The sequence below is a fragment of the Argopecten irradians genome, chromosome 2, assembly GCF_041381155.1.
Source record: "Argopecten irradians isolate NY chromosome 2, Ai_NY, whole genome shotgun sequence".
NCBI classification, from domain to species: Eukaryota; Metazoa; Mollusca; class Bivalvia; order Pectinida; family Pectinidae; genus Argopecten; species Argopecten irradians.
Genome location: NC_091135.1, coordinates 37,567,799 through 37,584,561, shown reverse-complemented (window position 1 = coordinate 37,584,561; position 16,763 = coordinate 37,567,799). Strand labels below are relative to the sequence as shown.

Genomic DNA, 16,763 nt, shown 5'->3' with positions numbered 1-16,763 from the left:
TAACGGACGGAAGGACGGACGGACGGAAGGACGGACGACGGACCACGGACGAAAAGCGATTTGAATAGCCCACCATCTGATGATGGTGGGCTAAAAACATGTATTTTGAAAATGAAAGTAGACTACACATTAGCTACTGTAGAGAACACTTATGTATATACAGTTACCTGTACGATGTGTATGGAAAAAGAGCTGCATGAAAAGCTGGTTTTTCTTTAAGAATTAAAAATGTTAATAAATTGCATATTACTTACCTACAAATATAGCCTCACTGATCGTCTTTCTTCTTCTTGAATGATATCGAAGTCACATGACATCAGCACATGATCGAGAAGTCAAACAGACTTTTTTTTTATCTCTATCTTAGAAGAGTTCCATTTCAATATTTACGTTGTTGTACACGTATTCAAACCATTCTTATGTATACAAATACTTAGACATTTGACGGAATCGATATACAAATTATTGAATGTGGAAAAACAGATTGGTTGAATAAAATTTAAACTTTCAGATATTAATAAAATGTAAAGTGAAACCACGTGTATTTGTTTACACCGGAAGCGGATATGGGCCATCGACGTCAAAGAACGTTCAGGTGGCGGGTGTTTCAGAAGCTGCACTAAATCCACACAGCTAACATGACTCAGAAGTTTACACCAAAGTTTTGGAAACCAGGTTAAAACAATTAATGCATATTTTGAGGACCAGAGGCGCGTATAGAGGCTCTAACGTCAGTTTTGCAATAGATACATGTATATCTACGTAATATATCAGCTAATCAAAACTCTGAAAACAGCATCATGTACTGTAATTCAACAAGAGTCCAGTGAAAATCATTAAGATGTTCAGTATTGCTTCATGACAATGTTTAAATTAACTGGTCAGGTCTTTACTATATTTTGTTTGCATGTTATTCATTTATCAGTTTTAAAAACCATTTGGTATATTTTTCTGTAGGCTAACTTACAACATGTAAAGATTTTTATATTGATGGTTTTTAAAATGAGTAATTTTAAGGAACTTTGTTTTAACCTTTGAATTGGAAAAATGATGCATTTCTTCCTTGAACCATGTTCTCACGTTTATTTTCTGCAATATGACACAGGAAATCTGGAAAATAATAAATTGTCTAGAGGAAGTATATTTATTTTTGTCCATGGCAAATGCACAATAATCAAATGAGTGTTAATGGTACAATATGTATCATTATATGACACATATCAGTTGTTTTAAGTATTGTAAATATCTTTATCCCTATACCAATCGACATTTTAACAACAATTTAAAGGAAATTCATTTAATGTGATGCCTACATATGTATCAAAAATTTATTTAATTAAAGTTGTTTTGCATTTGTAGGATCTGACCCACCTGTTACACCATTAGAAGAGGAAAGGAAGACAACGACAGAAGAATCATCTACAGCATTTGTATACAACCCAGATATATCCAAATCCATTGAACAACAGAGACAGAAACTACCAGTTTTTCAGGTCTTTAATTTATAGTCAAATCTATAAAACATCGTTCTCTAAATCCTGTCTTGACTATACATATATAGGCATTATATATGTAAATTAGTCACCTGAAATTAAGTTACTTCAGATTTAATTGCAAACTTTGTGTTACACTAATGAGCAATAGAGTTTTGGTAGATGAAATTCAGTTGAAGTTTAGTTAAATTTGAAACATATGTTAGAGAGATTGGAACTCCGCCAGTTTTACGATTGGCAGATGTATACATGTATCCCTATATAGCTAGGCCTTATGTGTCTAAAGTTTGTCCATATTCCCATAAATGTTTAATACAGAAGGATAACTTTGATATGTTATTATAGATCTATAATTTTCAAATGGCGTAAGTAAATATTTGTGAAGAAAAATAGTTTTTAGCTCACCTGGCCCGAAGGGCCGGTGAGCTTATGTCATGGCGTGGCGTCCGTCGTCCGTCGTCGTCGTCCGTCCCGTCCATCGTCCGTCGTCCGTCGTCCGTCGTCCGTCCGTCAACATTTCCTTTAAATTGCTACTAGTCATAGAGTTCTGCATGGATTGTAACCAAATTTGGCCACAAACATCCTTGGGGGAAGGGGAACAGAACTTGTATAAATTTTGGCTCTGACCCCACGGGGGCAGGAGGGGCGGGGCCCAATAGGGGAAATAGAGGTAAATTCTATAAATCACTACTTGTCCTAGAGTTCTGCATGGATTGTAACCAAATTTGGCCAGAAACATCCTTGGGGGAAGGGGAACAGAACTTGTATAAATTTTGGCTCTGACCCCACGGGGGCAGGAGGGGCGGGGCCCAATAGGGGAAATAGAGGTAAATCCTATAAATCGCTACTTGTCCTAGAGTTCTGCATGGATTGTAACCAAATTTGGCCAGAAACATCCTTGGGGGAAGGGGAACAGAACTTGTATAAATTTTGGCTCTGACCCCCGGGGGGCAGGAGGGGCGGGGCCCGATAAGGGAAATAGAGGTAAATCCTAAAAATCGCTACTTGTCCTGAGTTCTGCATGGATTGTACCACCCAAATTTGGCCAGAAACATCCTTGGGGTTAACAGAATTCGTATAAATTTTGGCTTTGACCCCCTGGAGCAGAAAAAGTGGGGCCCAATAGGGGAATTAGAGGTTAATATTCAAATTCCTTCAGAAAATAAACAATGAACTTGTATTCAGAACATTACTTGGCATTACAAACCAGGCCCTCTGGGCCTCTTGTTTAACCATATCAATAAATAAAAGAAAATGCACTTCTGGTTTTGAATGTATGATTTAAAAAAAAAAAACCCAGGAAAAGTTGTTCATTTTTATGTTTTCAAAATTCACATTTAAACAGCTTAATTTTATATCAGACCATAATATAATATTAAAACTTCCTATTTATGCAAAAACTAACATGTTTTAAGTAATACACTTAGAAGTAGTAAGCCAAGCTTAAGGGGAAATGCCTATATACCTGAAGTCCTTCCGCTGTAAACAAGACAGTGACGAGTTTTCAGTCTATTGATACCAGTACTTGTTTCTGATTATACTGTAGACTTTTTTTATTCATTGAGATGTTCATGTTAATGATAACTATAGCAGTAGATTAATAGATTTATCTTCCTTAAGTTTTCCAAGAGTAATTTGCTTTTGGATTGAGAAATTTGGCCATCAGAATCCTGTATGATTGTGGACTGGGCATATTAAATATTGGTGCCAAAAATGAAATTAATGCATTTGTTTGAGGAGTTTTGTATTTTTCTTACAGCTTCGAAACCACATCCTTTACCTGTGTGAGACGTACCAGACAGTCGTCATTGTTGGGGAGACGGGGTGTGGTAAAAGTACTCAAATACCCCAGGTGAGAGGTCACACATACATTTGTTTGTTTGTTTGTTTGTTTGTTTGTTTGTTTGTTTGTTTGTTTGTTTCTTTCTTTCTTTCTTTCTTTCTTTCTTTCTCTTTCTTTCTTTCTTTCTTTCTTTCTTTCTTTCTTTCTTTCTCTCTCTCTTTCTCTTTCTTTCTTTCTTTCTTTCTTTCTTTCTTTCTCTCTCTCTCTCTTTGGAAATGCTTTTTAATAGATAGCAATGCAATACAATTTTTCCATAGACTTTATAATATACTAATATGATTTTGATATAGTTTTGAAAATCTGATAGTTGATCAAATCATTTTGAATAATAACATTGACCTTTTCCACAGTACCTGCTGGAGGCTGGCTGGGGGTCAGAAGGTCATGTGATAGGTGTCACACAGCCCCGAAGAGTCGCAGCGGTGACTGTAAGTACAGATTAAATCAGTAAAGACAATGGCTGATGAGTTCAATAATGTGTTGTGTTACATGGAATGGCCCTGTTGAATCCAATATCTCCTCAAATTATTATAAAATATGCGAATCTCACTAGAAAATTGGAGGGACAATTATTTAGGAAATAAACCGTATTACACCAAATATAATATATATTATCATTGATTTGATAAATGATTATGCTATTTGATAAAATGTTTGGGCTAATGGTTTTTCAAGTAGAACTAATTATTTTTCTAGAACATTGTACACTTGAAAATTTAAAGGCTGAAATAAATGGCTGATTTTTGTTGTAAATTTTTGACAAAGTGTTATTAAAGTGCTGTTGTCCAGCTGACTGAGCCATATTAATGATCGAGTAAAGAAGTGAAAGAAAGCCCTTGTTAGATGTTTATAGCTAATATAAAGATGGACACCTTATGGTATTGCGAATTTGATGTGAATGTATAATCTAATGCAAGTCAGCTATGAAGATTACTCCTTACCTACTTTGTAGAATTTAGTCTAGTAGAGCCATTTTACCTACAATATTCAATTTGTCACCAGGTGGCGACTCGTATAGCAGAAGAGCGAGGCTCTGTACTTGGTGACGAGGTTGGCTATACCATCAGGTTTGACGACTGTTCTGACAAGAGGAGAACGCGTATAAAGGTATAGACATATGTCAGAAGACAACAGATTCGGCATTCATTGAGGAATAACCTCATTTAGGGCAGGACGGGTTTGATTTTGATTTTGTAAGTTTAACAGCCAAGGTCATTTAAGGATTTGTCAGGTTTGTTGGTGGAGGAAAGCTGGATTACCCTGAGAAAAACCACCGACATGCTTTCTTTTGATGGAAAAAATAAATACTTATACTTGAATGATTTGTTTGAATAAATTTGGATGTGAATTTCCTATCTTTAAAAACAAAAATAATATGAATGGGATTGTTGAAACAATACAGAAATAAACTGCATGTTTACATGCTTTGTTGGTTATTAAGAATATGTACATTATTAGTATGAATTGTTTTAAAACACTCCAAAGTGAAATTGATCACTGTGTGTATAAACTGTTGTTGTATTATGACATGTTGTATTTCAATTTTGATCCTTTGTGTATGCAGTTTATGACAGATGGTATGATGATTCGAGAGATTATGGAGGACCCTCTTCTAAAAAAGTACAGGTATAGAATATTTTTAAATATATTGTATATTGAATAGAAAAAAAACAAGCTCTGAGTTTAAGGGAACACATGTCATTGAAATAATGAAACGTGCCTTCATTGATATTGCATTGGATAGTTTCAATACATTGGCTATGTAAACTGACATTAAGCTGTGTCAGAAATATTTTTCTACTAGAAATGTTTGCCTGGTACAGGATTGTGGCCATAAAAAGTCTTATTTCACTACCGTTAACCACACAATATTTCACGTTTGTCTTAATTTCAACATATTTGCAAATACATTAATTCACGATCAAGGGTTATTTAGTATGTTTGCCTTATGCAATTAAGTTTTATTCAATTATTCAAAAAAAATCTGAATTCCCATTTGAGCTTTGAAATTTTTAACTCCCAAACTATAGTTGTATACAGTATTGTATCTAGATACGTTTTCTGTGTTTCAGTATTTTAATGCTTGACGAGGCCCATGAAAGAACATTAAACACAGATATAGTGATGGGACTATTGAGAAAGGTTTGTAAGGGATGATATGGCTTATCTACCTGAATGGATGACTCAAGATTTGTCTCGCAGTCAACAACAACCTGTAGAAACGATTTTCATAAAACAAGGCCCGAATTTTTGTATTTTCTTTTATCATCCTCCATGTGTAACTGTTTTCTGGAGCATTTCTGTAGGATTTCTATTTTTTATGAAATTATGGTTCTTGTACATTATATTTATTGTAAGTTTTAATAGCCAAGAAAGCTCGAAATTGCTAATAAAATGGAACTTTGTAACTAGTCCTATTCCAAAAATTAGTGACATCGTTGTTTGTGTCATGCCTCTATATATATAATAGAAGATTTTATGTAAATGATAAACATATAACATGAAATTATTCCATTCATGTATAATAGACAACATAAATGTATTATCTTAATCTGATAACAAAGACAACTTGGCAAGAATAAGAAAACAAATCTTGAGTATCTGAAAATGACGACACCTTATTTTACCCTGAATTGTCTGCTATAGGATTTTGACATCACTAAACAAATAATGAAAAAGGATTTGTGTTCGACAGATAAGGAAGATTGATTGTTTTGTTTTAAACAGATAATGAAGAAAAGAGAAGATCTTAAGATCATTGTAGCTTCTGCTACACTCAATGCTGAGGTAATTTACATTATTTTATTTTAATATTTACATATTGGTAATTAATACATTACAGATATGCCTATTTCTTTGTTTCCATCTCAGTCAAGTGTAAACATTACAAAATGCAAATGCTGTCATTGTTACGGTGGAAACCATGAAATGAAAACGAGTGCATCTGAAAACATGTGTAGATCGATACACATCTTCTCAAAAAAAAGAGAGAAAGATTTTCCTTAAGACAATAGAATAAGAGTTAATATGTATTCTTTAGGACAATAGTATTAGAATTAATATGTACAGAGGACTCCACATAATCGAATAACGGTTATTTGAATATTTCGGTTATTTTCATAAAATTCTGCAGTCCCGATTTTTTCCTTCTTTATCAACAGTATTTGAATTAGTATGTATTCCTAATACAATAGTATTTGAATTAGTATGAATACGTATTCCTAGGACAAAAATATTAAGAATTAATATAAAGTGTACACATGTAATTAGTCTACATTTGTATCCGAAAATAAGTTTGTAGAACAATGGCCTTTTTGTTAACAGGAAATGAAGAAGTTTTTCAACAACAATGAGACTGACGATAGACGGTAAGAAAAGAGTTATCAAATATTATTGATTCACCCTAATTCTAATACTGAGAGATATTGGTTTGCAGAATGATGAATTATAAAGTCTTCAATAATCGTCATAGAGATCATTTTCGCTAAAACTGGTATAACAGATAAACTGCCTATCTTGATGATGTGTAGTGAAACATTTAATTTTGAAATTTCTTTTATAACTTGGTTGAATTTTGGATCTTGCATTTGAACTAATGTAACAGAAGAAGAGAAATTGTAGTGGCCAGGGTTGGGCACGACATAACATTAGCTGGATGGTTTTTAAGTTTTTAACAGGAATTGGCTGTAACAAGGACACATTGATTGTCCATTTGATTTTGTTACATTTGGAGTTCAATGTATATGTTATGCTGTAAACCATCATTCTTTCGTATGCAAATGATTTTTTGTGAATTTTGCGATCAAGGTAAATTCGCGAAAGTTTATTTCCGTGAATCTATATCTTCCTAAATTCTTGCACGATTTAATTCAAAGGTGTTGTCATTTAATTTTGAATAAGCGAAACTTAAACTCTGCGAAAATGTTTCGAAACAGAAATCATGAAAATTTAGTATCCTTGAAAGAAAATTGGTTTACAGTAATATGAAGCGTTCTGTTTGATCCCAAATGTAGACTGGACAAGGCCACAATACTATCAATAGAAGGGAGGACCTTTCCTGTGGACATCCATTACAGTATAGAGTAAGTTGTACTATTAAAGTCATTTTTAAAGATCTTATTTTAATTTTACGTTGATTTCTGTTGTATCATTACAAATAATTCAGCTTTGTCCAACTAATCAAAAAAGGATGTGCATTTATCTCCCCATTGTTTAATCAGTAGCAGATTCTTGATTTAATAATTGAAAAAACATTTAATGAGTCAACATAGATATACATAAATGAAAGTAAATTTTAACTTTTAAAGAGATCATTCCATGAATGAATAGTGCAAGTACTTTTTCTGTAATATAGAATAAGTTACAGTCGGGAGAGTATTATATGCATTGAGTTATTAATAAGTATAACGTTTTTAATTATTGTGTTTAATATTTTTCGAGCCCCGTACCAGATTATGTGATAAAATATTTTGTAGCCCTGTACCAGATTATGTGATAAACATTTTGTAGCCCTGTACCAGATTATGTGATAAAATATTTTGTAGCCCTGTACCAGATTATGTGATAAAATATTTTGTAGCCCTGTACCAGATTATGTGATAAAATATTTTGTAGCCCTGTACCAGATTATGTGATAAAATATTTTGTAGCCCTGTACCAGATTATGTGATAAAATATTTTGTAGCCCTGTACCAGCTTATGTGATAAGATATTTTGTAGCCCTGTACCAGATTATGTGATAATATATTTTGTAGCCCTGTACCAGATTATGTGATAAACATTTTGTAGCCCTGTACCAGATCATGTGATAAAATATTTTGTAGCCCTGTACCAGATTATGTGATAAAATATTTTGTAGCCCTGTACCAGATTATGTGATAAACATTTTGTAGCCCTGTACCAGATTATGTGATAAAATATTTTGTAGCCCTGTACCAGATTATGTGATAAATATTTTGTAGCCCTGTACCAGATTATGTGATAAAATATTTTGCAGCCCTGTACCAGATTATGTGATAAACATTTTGTATCCCTGTACCAGATTATGTGATAAAATATTTTGTAGCCCTGTACCAGATTATGTGATAAATATTTTGTAGCCCTGTACTAGATTATGTGATAAAATATTTTGTAGCCCTGTAGCAGATCATGTGATAAATATTTTGTAGCCCTGTACCAGATTATGTGATAAATATTTTGTAGCCCAGTTCCAGATTATGTGATAAATATTTTGTAGCCCAGTTCCAGATTATGTGATAAATATTTTGTAGCCCAGTTCCAGATTATGTGATAAATATTTTGTAGCCCAGTTCCAGATTATGTGAAGGCAACCATGGAGACTGTGATGAAGATCCATCGTGGAGAGAAACCTGGAGATGTTCTAGCTTTCCTCACTGGACAGGTAGGCATGTAGAATTTGTCAATCACATGACAATGGTGGGCTTACTCCGGGTGATAGATTATAGACACATGTATGCCCTGGGGTGGGGGCGGTGGTAGGGAGATTACTCCAGGTGATAGATTATAGATACATGTATGCCCTGGGGTGGGGGTGGTGGTAGGGAGATTACTCCAGGTGATAGATTATAGATACATGTATACCCTGGGGTGGGGGCAGTGGTAGGGGGATTACTCCAGGTGATAGATTATAGATACATGTATGCCCTGGGGTGGGGGCAGTGGTAGGGAAATAACGTTTTACTCATATACTGTAAATCAGCTTTCTTTCACAGATAGTAAATTTTCCAATTTTTATTTGAGAATAAGTTTGCGAAAGTTGAAATTCAATAAATATAATGTACAAAGATAGTAGTTTTTACAGATAAACGTCCACAAAATTACAAAATTTGTCCCCTCCTGTCCCATTACATGCCAATGTGTCCCATTACATCCCGACCCCTCCTGTCCCATTGCATGCCAATGTGTCCCATCACATCCTGTCCCCTCCTGTCCCGTTACATGCCAATGTGTCCCATCACATCCCGTCCCCTCCTGTCCCATTACATGCCAATGTGTCCCATCACATCCTGTCCCCTCCTGTCCCGTTACATGCCAATGTGTCCCATCACATCCCGTCCCCTCCTGTCCCATTACATGCCAATGTGTCCCATCACATCCTGTCCCCTCCTGTCCCGTTACATGCCAATGTGTCCCATCACATCCCGTCCCCTCCTGTCCCATTACATGCCAATGTGTCCCATCACATCCCGTCCCCTCCTGTCCCATTACATGCCAATGTGTCCCATCACATCCCGTCCCCTCCTGTCCCATTATATGCCAATGTGTCCCATCACATTCTGTCCTCTCCTGTCCCATTACATGCCAATGTGTCCCATCACATCCCGCCCCCTCCTGTCCCATTACATGCCAATGTGTCCCATCACATCCCGTCCCCTCCTGTCCCATTACATGCCAATGTGTCCCATCACATGCCAATGTGTCCTATCACATCCCGTCCCCTCCTGTCCCATTACATGCCAATGTGTCCCATCACATTCCGTCCCCTCCTGTCCCATTACATGCCAATGTGTCCCATCATATCCCGTCCCCTCCTGTCCCATTACATGCCAATGTGTCCGATTACATCCCGTCCCCTCCTGTCCCAGTACATGCCAATGTGTCCGATTACATCCCGTCCCCTCTTGTCCCATTACATGCCAATGTGTCCCATCACATTCCGTCCCCTCCTGTCCCATTACATGCCAATGTGTCCCATCACATCCCGTCCCCTCTTGTCCCATTAACTGCCAATGTGTCCGATTACATCCCGTCCCCTCCTGTCCCATTACATGCCAATGTGTCCCATCACATTCCGTTCCCTCCTGTCCCATTACATGCCAATGTGTCCCATCATATCCCGTCCCCTCCTGTCCCATTACATGCCAATGTGTCCCATCACATCCCGTCCCCTCCTGTCCCATTACATGCCAATGTGTCCCATCACATCCTGTCCCCTCCTGTCCCGTTACATGCCAATGTGTCCCATCACATCCCGTCCCCTCCTGTCCCATTACATGCCAATGTGTCCCATCACATCCCGTCCCCTCCTGTCCCATTACATGCCAATGTGTCCCATCACATCCCGTCCCCTCTTGTCCCATTACATGCCAATGTGTCCGATTACATCCTGTCCCCTCCTGTCCCATTACATGCCAATGTGTCCCATCATATCCCGTCCCCTCCTGTCCCTTTATATGCCAATGTGTCGCATCATATCCCGTCGCCTCCTGTCCCATTACATGCCAATGTGTCCCATCACATCCCGTCCCCTCCTGTCCCATTACATGCCAATGTATCCCATCCCATTTTGTCCCTGTGATGTCTGAAGACATGGACACCACTGATTTTGATATGATAAACAAGTCTTGTATTGATGGATTGGGGTATGGTGAACTTTGGTTAGTAGTATATTTCTATACAATTTTTTATATTTATGGTATTGATTTTCACTGTAACCTTTCTTAATACCTGCAGGATGAGGTTCAAAAAGTGGTTCAACTGCTGATGTAAGTATACATCTGTATAAGCAATAGTGTTAAGGTTGTATGCTACCAGAAGCGCTTTTGACAATAGGAAATATACTGATATGTTCACCTATACCTTACTGAAGAGATTTACAAAGTTTTCAGACCACGAGGCCGTCTTCTTTAAATTTTAATGATAATAGTTCTGTACATGTACAGATCACAGTCCCAACCAGAGGTAACACTGTCTTGCCAGCAGAACACAGACTTTAGTCAGTGAGACAAAGACTAGTAATAGGCAGAATCAGGTAGGCGATAAGCCAGTGACTAACTAACTCTTTTATGAAATATTTCTGAAAATAAATCTGCTTTTATTTACAACACAATAACACATATTAAACTGCTATAACATGGCAGAAACAACCTATTGCTGAGTGCAGGGTCAAGATTTGGCTTATTTCTATTGTAGTGATGAAGCTAGACGGATTCCCAAGGACAAACTGAAGATGAAGGTCGTGCCTATGTACGGCAGTTTGCCAGCATCTGAGCAGGTAGTGTATTCAGGTAGCTGTTATGGTGCCATATAGTGGTTTTATTTCAGTGGTGGTTTGTTTTCTCTATATTGGGGTTTCTCTGAAATCCATGAATCCTAACCACCGGTGAAGTATATATTCTGAAGTTCATTGACAATTCTAAGAACAATAGGTTAGAGAGTTAGGTGAACACAAAATTTAACCTTCCCGAATATGTCTTGTACATTTTAGGAAACTGTGAAATATTGACCCTGCCAAATTAAAGCACCATGAATTATACATCTCTTCTCATTGGTTGAGTTTTAGGTCATCTGACCCACAGGGTCAGGATGACCCCTTGTCATCATGCTTTGTCCATCGTCCTTGTGCAGTCTGCCACCCGCCATGCGTAAACTTTTCATTCAAACAACTTCTTCTCAAGAACAAAAGGGCACAGGGTACTCCTATTGGTTCTGTGACATGCTGGGATGAAGGGCAACCAAGTTTGTTCAAATGATTGACCTTGATCTTCATTCAAGGTCACAGGAGTCAAATAGTCTAAAATCTTTAAACAACATCTTGTGAATAACTAAGAGGCCTACAGACCTGATATTTGGCCTGTGACATGCTGGGATGAAGGGCTACCAAGTTTGTTCAAATGAATGACCTTGACCTTCATTCAAGGTCACAACTAGGGATCAAAAAGGCTAAAATCTTTAAACAACTTCAAGAACCGAAAGGCCAAGGGTACTTATATTGGGCCTGAGGTGATGTATTGTGTGAATAGTCAGATGACCTTTAAGGACTATGGGCCTCTTGTTCAAATATAATATCCAGTGGAAATCACATTTATATAACAAATGAAAAAAAAATCAAGATAAGAAATTGTTGTAGATGGAGTGATATTTGACAGCTTTCACATTATTTTTTTAATGACACTATTATACTACTACATATGATTTGCCTGTGATGGTTTTCCTGTGTACTACTACATATGATTTACTTGTGATGGTTTTCCTGTGTACTACTACATATGATTTACTTGTGATGGTTTTCCTGTGTACTACTACATATGATTTACTTGTGATGGTTTTCCTGTGTACTACTACATATGATTTACTTGTGATGGTTTTCCTGTGTACTACTACATATGATTTACTTGTGATGGTTTTCCTGTGTACTACTTACATATGATTTACTTGTGATGGTTTTCCTGTGTACTACTACATATGATTTACTTGTGATGGTTTTCCTGTGTACTACTACATATGATTTACTTGTGATGGTTTTCCTGTGTACTACTACATATGATTTACTTGTGATGGTTTTCCTGTGTACCACTACATATGATTTACTTGTGATGGTTTTCCTGTGTACTACTACATATGATTTACTTGTGATGGTTTTCCTGTGTACTACTACATATGATTTACTTGTGATGGTTTTCCTGTGCACTACTACATATGATTTACTTGTGATGGTTTTCCTGTGTACTACTAGATGGTTTTCCTGTGTACCACTACATATGATTTACTTGTGATGGTTTTCCTGTGTACTACTACATATGATTTACTTGTGATGGTTTTTTCTGTGTACTACTACATATGATTTACTTGTGATGGTTTTCCTGTGTACTACTACATATGGTTTTACTTGTGATGGTTTTCCTGTGTACTACTACATATGATTTACTTGTGATGGTTTTCCTGTGTACCACTACATATGATTTACTTGTGATGGTTTTCCTGTGTACCACTACATATGATTTACTTGTGATGGTGTTTTCCTGTGTACACTACATATGATTTACTTGTGATGGTTTTCCTGTGTACCACTACATATGGTTTACTTGTGATGGTTTTCCTGTGTACTACTACATATGATTTACTTGTGATGGTTTTCCTGTGTACCACTACATATGATTTACTTGTGATGGTTTTCCTGTGTACCACTACATATGATTTACTTGTGATGGTTTTCCTGTGTACTACTACATATGATTTACTTGTGATGGTTTTCCTGTGTACACTACATATGATTTACTTGTGATGGTTTTTCCTGTGTACTACTACATATGATTTACTTGTGATGGTTTTCCTGTGTACTACTACATATGATTTACTTGTGATGGTTTTCCTGTGTACACTACATATGATTTACTTGTGATGGTTTTCCTGTGTACTACTACATATGATTTACTTGTGATGGTTTTCCTGTGTATCACTACATATGATTTGCCTGTGATGGTTTTCCTGTGTACTACTACATATGATTTACTTGTGATGGTTTTCCTGTGTACTACTACATATGATTTACTTGTGATGGTTTTCCTGTGTACTACTACATATGATTTACTTGTGATGGTTTTCCTGTGTACTACTACATATGATTTACTTGTGATGGTTTTCCTGTGTACTACTACATATGATTTACTTGTGATGGTTTTCCTGTGTACTACTACATATGATTTACTTGTGATGGTTTTCCTGTGTACTACTACATATGATTTACTTGTGATGGTTTTCCTGTGTACTACTACATATGATTTACTTGTGATGGTTTTCCTGTGTACTACTACATATGATTTACTTGTGATGGTTTTCCTGTGTACTACTACATATGATTTACTTGTGATGGTTTTCCTGTGTACTACTACATATGATTTACTTGTGATGGTTTTCCTGTGTACTACTACATATGATTTACTTGTGATGGTTTTCCTGTGTACTACTACTACATATGATTTACTTGTGATGGTTTTCCTGTGTACTACTACATATGATTTACTTGTGATGGTTTTCCTGTGTACTACTACATATGATTTACTTGTGATGGTTTTCCTGTGTACTACTACATATGATTTACTTGTGATGGTTTTCCTGTGTACTACTACATATGATTTACTTGTGATGGTTTTCCTGTGTACTACTACATATGATTTACTTGTGATGGTTTTCCTGTGTACTACTACATATGATTTACTTGTGATGGTTTTCCTGTGTACTACTACATATGATTTACTTGTGATGGTTTTCCTGTGTACTACTACATATGATTTACTTGTGATGGTTTTCCTGTGTACTACTACATATGATTTACTTGTGATGGTTTTCCTGTGTACTACTACATATGATTTACTTGTGATGGTTTTCCTGTGTACTAACATACATATGATTTACTTGTGATGGTTTTCCTGTGTACTACTACATATGATTTACTTGTGATGGTTTTCCTGTGTACTACTACATATGATTTACTTGTGATGGTTTTCCTGTGTACTGATGTGATGGTTTTCCTGTGTACTACTACATATGATTTACTTGTGATGGTTTTCCTGTGTACTACTACATATGATTTACTTGTGATGGTTTTCCTGTGTACTACTACATATGATTTACTTGTGATGGTTTTCCTGTGTACTACTACATATGATTTACTTGTTTTTTCCTGTGTACTACTACATATGATTTACTTGTGATGGTTTTCCTGTGTACTACTACATATGATTTACTTGTGATGGTTTTCCTGTGTACTACTACATATGATTTACTTGTGATGGTTTTCCTGTGTACTACTACATATGATTTACTTGTGATGGTTTTCCTGTGTACTACTACTACATATGATGTGGTTCCTGTGTACTACTACATATGATTTACTTGTGATGGTTTTCCTGTGTACTACTACATATGATTTACTTGTGATGGTTTTCCTGTGTACTACTACATATGATTTACTTGTGATGGTTTTCCTGTGTACTACTACATATGATTTACTTGTGATGGTTTTCCTGTGTACTACTACACATATGATTTACTTGTGATGGTTTTCCTGTGTACTACTACATATGATTTACTTGTGATGGTTTTCCTGTGTACTACTACATATGATTTACTTGTGATGGTTTTCCTGTGTACTACTACATATGATTTACTTGTGATGGTTTTCCTGTGTACTACTACATATGATTTACTTGTGATGGTTTTCCTGTGTACTACTACATATGATTTACTTGTGATGGTTTTCCTGTGTACACTTACATATGATTTACTTGTGATGGTTTTCCTGTGTACTACTACATATGATTTACTTGTGATGGTTTTCCTGTGTACTACTACATATGATTACTTGTGATGGTTTTCCTGTGTACTACTACATATGATTTACTTGTGATGGTTTTCCTGTGTACTACTACATATGATTTACTTGTGATGGTTTTCCTGTGTACTACTACATATGATTTACTTGTGATGGTTTTCCTGTGTACTACTACATATGATTTACTTGTGATGGTTTTCCTGTGTACTACTACATATGATTTACTTGTGATGGTTTTCCTGTGTACTACTACATATGATTTACTTGTGATGGTTTTCCTGTGTACTACTACATATGATTTACTTGTGATGGTTTTCCTGTGTACTACTACATATGATTTACTTGTGATGGTTTTCCTGTGTACTACTACATATGATTTACTTGTGATGGTTTTCCTGTGTACTACTACATATGATTTACTTGTGATGGTTTTCCTGTGTACTACTACATATGATTTACTTGTGATGGTTTTCCTGTGTACTACTACATATGATTTACTTGTGATGGTTTTCCTGTGTACTACTACATATGATTTACTTGTGATGGTTTTCCTGTGTACTACTACATATGATTTACTTGTGATGGTTTTCCTGTGTATACTACACATATGATTTACTTGTGATGGTTTTCCTGTGTACTACTACATATGATTTACTTGTGATGGTTTTCCTGTGTACTACTACATATGATTTACTTGTGATGGTTTTCCTGTGTACTACTTGTGATGGTTTTCCTGTGTACTACTACATATGATTTACTTGTGATGGTTTTCCTGTGTACTACTACATATGATTTACTTGTGATGGTTTTCCTGTGTACTACTACATATGATTTACTTGTGATGGTTTTCCTGTGTACTACTACATATGATTTACTTGTGATGGTTTTCCTGTGTACTACTACATATGATTTACTTGTGATGGTTTTCCTGTGTACTACTACATATGATTTACTTGTGATGGTTTTCCTGTGTACTACTACATATGATTTACTTGTGATGGTTTTCCTGTGTACTACTACATATGATTTACTTGTGATGGTTTTCCTGTGTACACTACATATGATTTACTTGTGATGGTTTTCCTGTGTACTACTACATATGATTTACTTGTGATGGTTTTCCTGTGTACTACTACATATGATTTACTTGTGATGGTTTTCCTGTGTACTACTACATATGATTTGCCTGTGATGGTTTTCCTGTGTACTACTACATATGATTTACTTGTGATGGTTTTTCTGTGTACTACTACATATGATTTACTTGTGATGGTTTTCCTGTGTACTACTACATATGATTTACTTGTGATGGTTTTCCTGTGTACTACTACATATGATTTACTTGTGATGGTTT

General features: G+C 35.9%; 2 protein-coding genes across 4 annotated transcripts in view; one reads left to right on the top strand and one right to left on the bottom strand.

The window, feature by feature from the left end:
* Window positions 1-357, bottom strand: part of LOC138315375 (lysosomal protective protein-like) — a 104,080-nt gene extending 103,723 nt beyond the window's left edge. For both annotated transcript variants that reach the window (XM_069256355.1, XM_069256354.1), the window contains exon 1: window positions 255-357. The gene's annotated coding sequence lies outside the window, so the exon portion shown is untranslated. The remainder of the gene's footprint in view (window positions 1-254) is intronic.
* A 201-nt stretch (window positions 358-558) lies between these two features.
* LOC138315374 (probable ATP-dependent RNA helicase DHX35) overlaps window positions 559-16,763 on the top strand; it is a 182,590-nt gene continuing 166,385 nt past the window's right edge. For both annotated transcript variants that reach the window (XM_069256351.1, XM_069256352.1), the window contains exons 1-13: window positions 559-675; window positions 1,360-1,493; window positions 3,253-3,345; window positions 3,687-3,764; window positions 4,339-4,443; window positions 4,901-4,962; window positions 5,409-5,478; window positions 6,064-6,123; window positions 6,661-6,704; window positions 7,350-7,418; window positions 8,641-8,737; window positions 10,810-10,841; window positions 11,269-11,350. In XM_069256351.1, coding sequence (XP_069112452.1) covers window positions 639-675; window positions 1,360-1,493; window positions 3,253-3,345; window positions 3,687-3,764; window positions 4,339-4,443; window positions 4,901-4,962; window positions 5,409-5,478; window positions 6,064-6,123; window positions 6,661-6,704; window positions 7,350-7,418; window positions 8,641-8,737; window positions 10,810-10,841; window positions 11,269-11,350 — 963 coding nt within the window. In that variant the 5' untranslated portion in view covers window positions 559-638. The remainder of the gene's footprint in view (window positions 676-1,359; window positions 1,494-3,252; window positions 3,346-3,686; window positions 3,765-4,338; window positions 4,444-4,900; window positions 4,963-5,408; window positions 5,479-6,063; window positions 6,124-6,660; window positions 6,705-7,349; window positions 7,419-8,640; window positions 8,738-10,809; window positions 10,842-11,268; window positions 11,351-16,763) is intronic.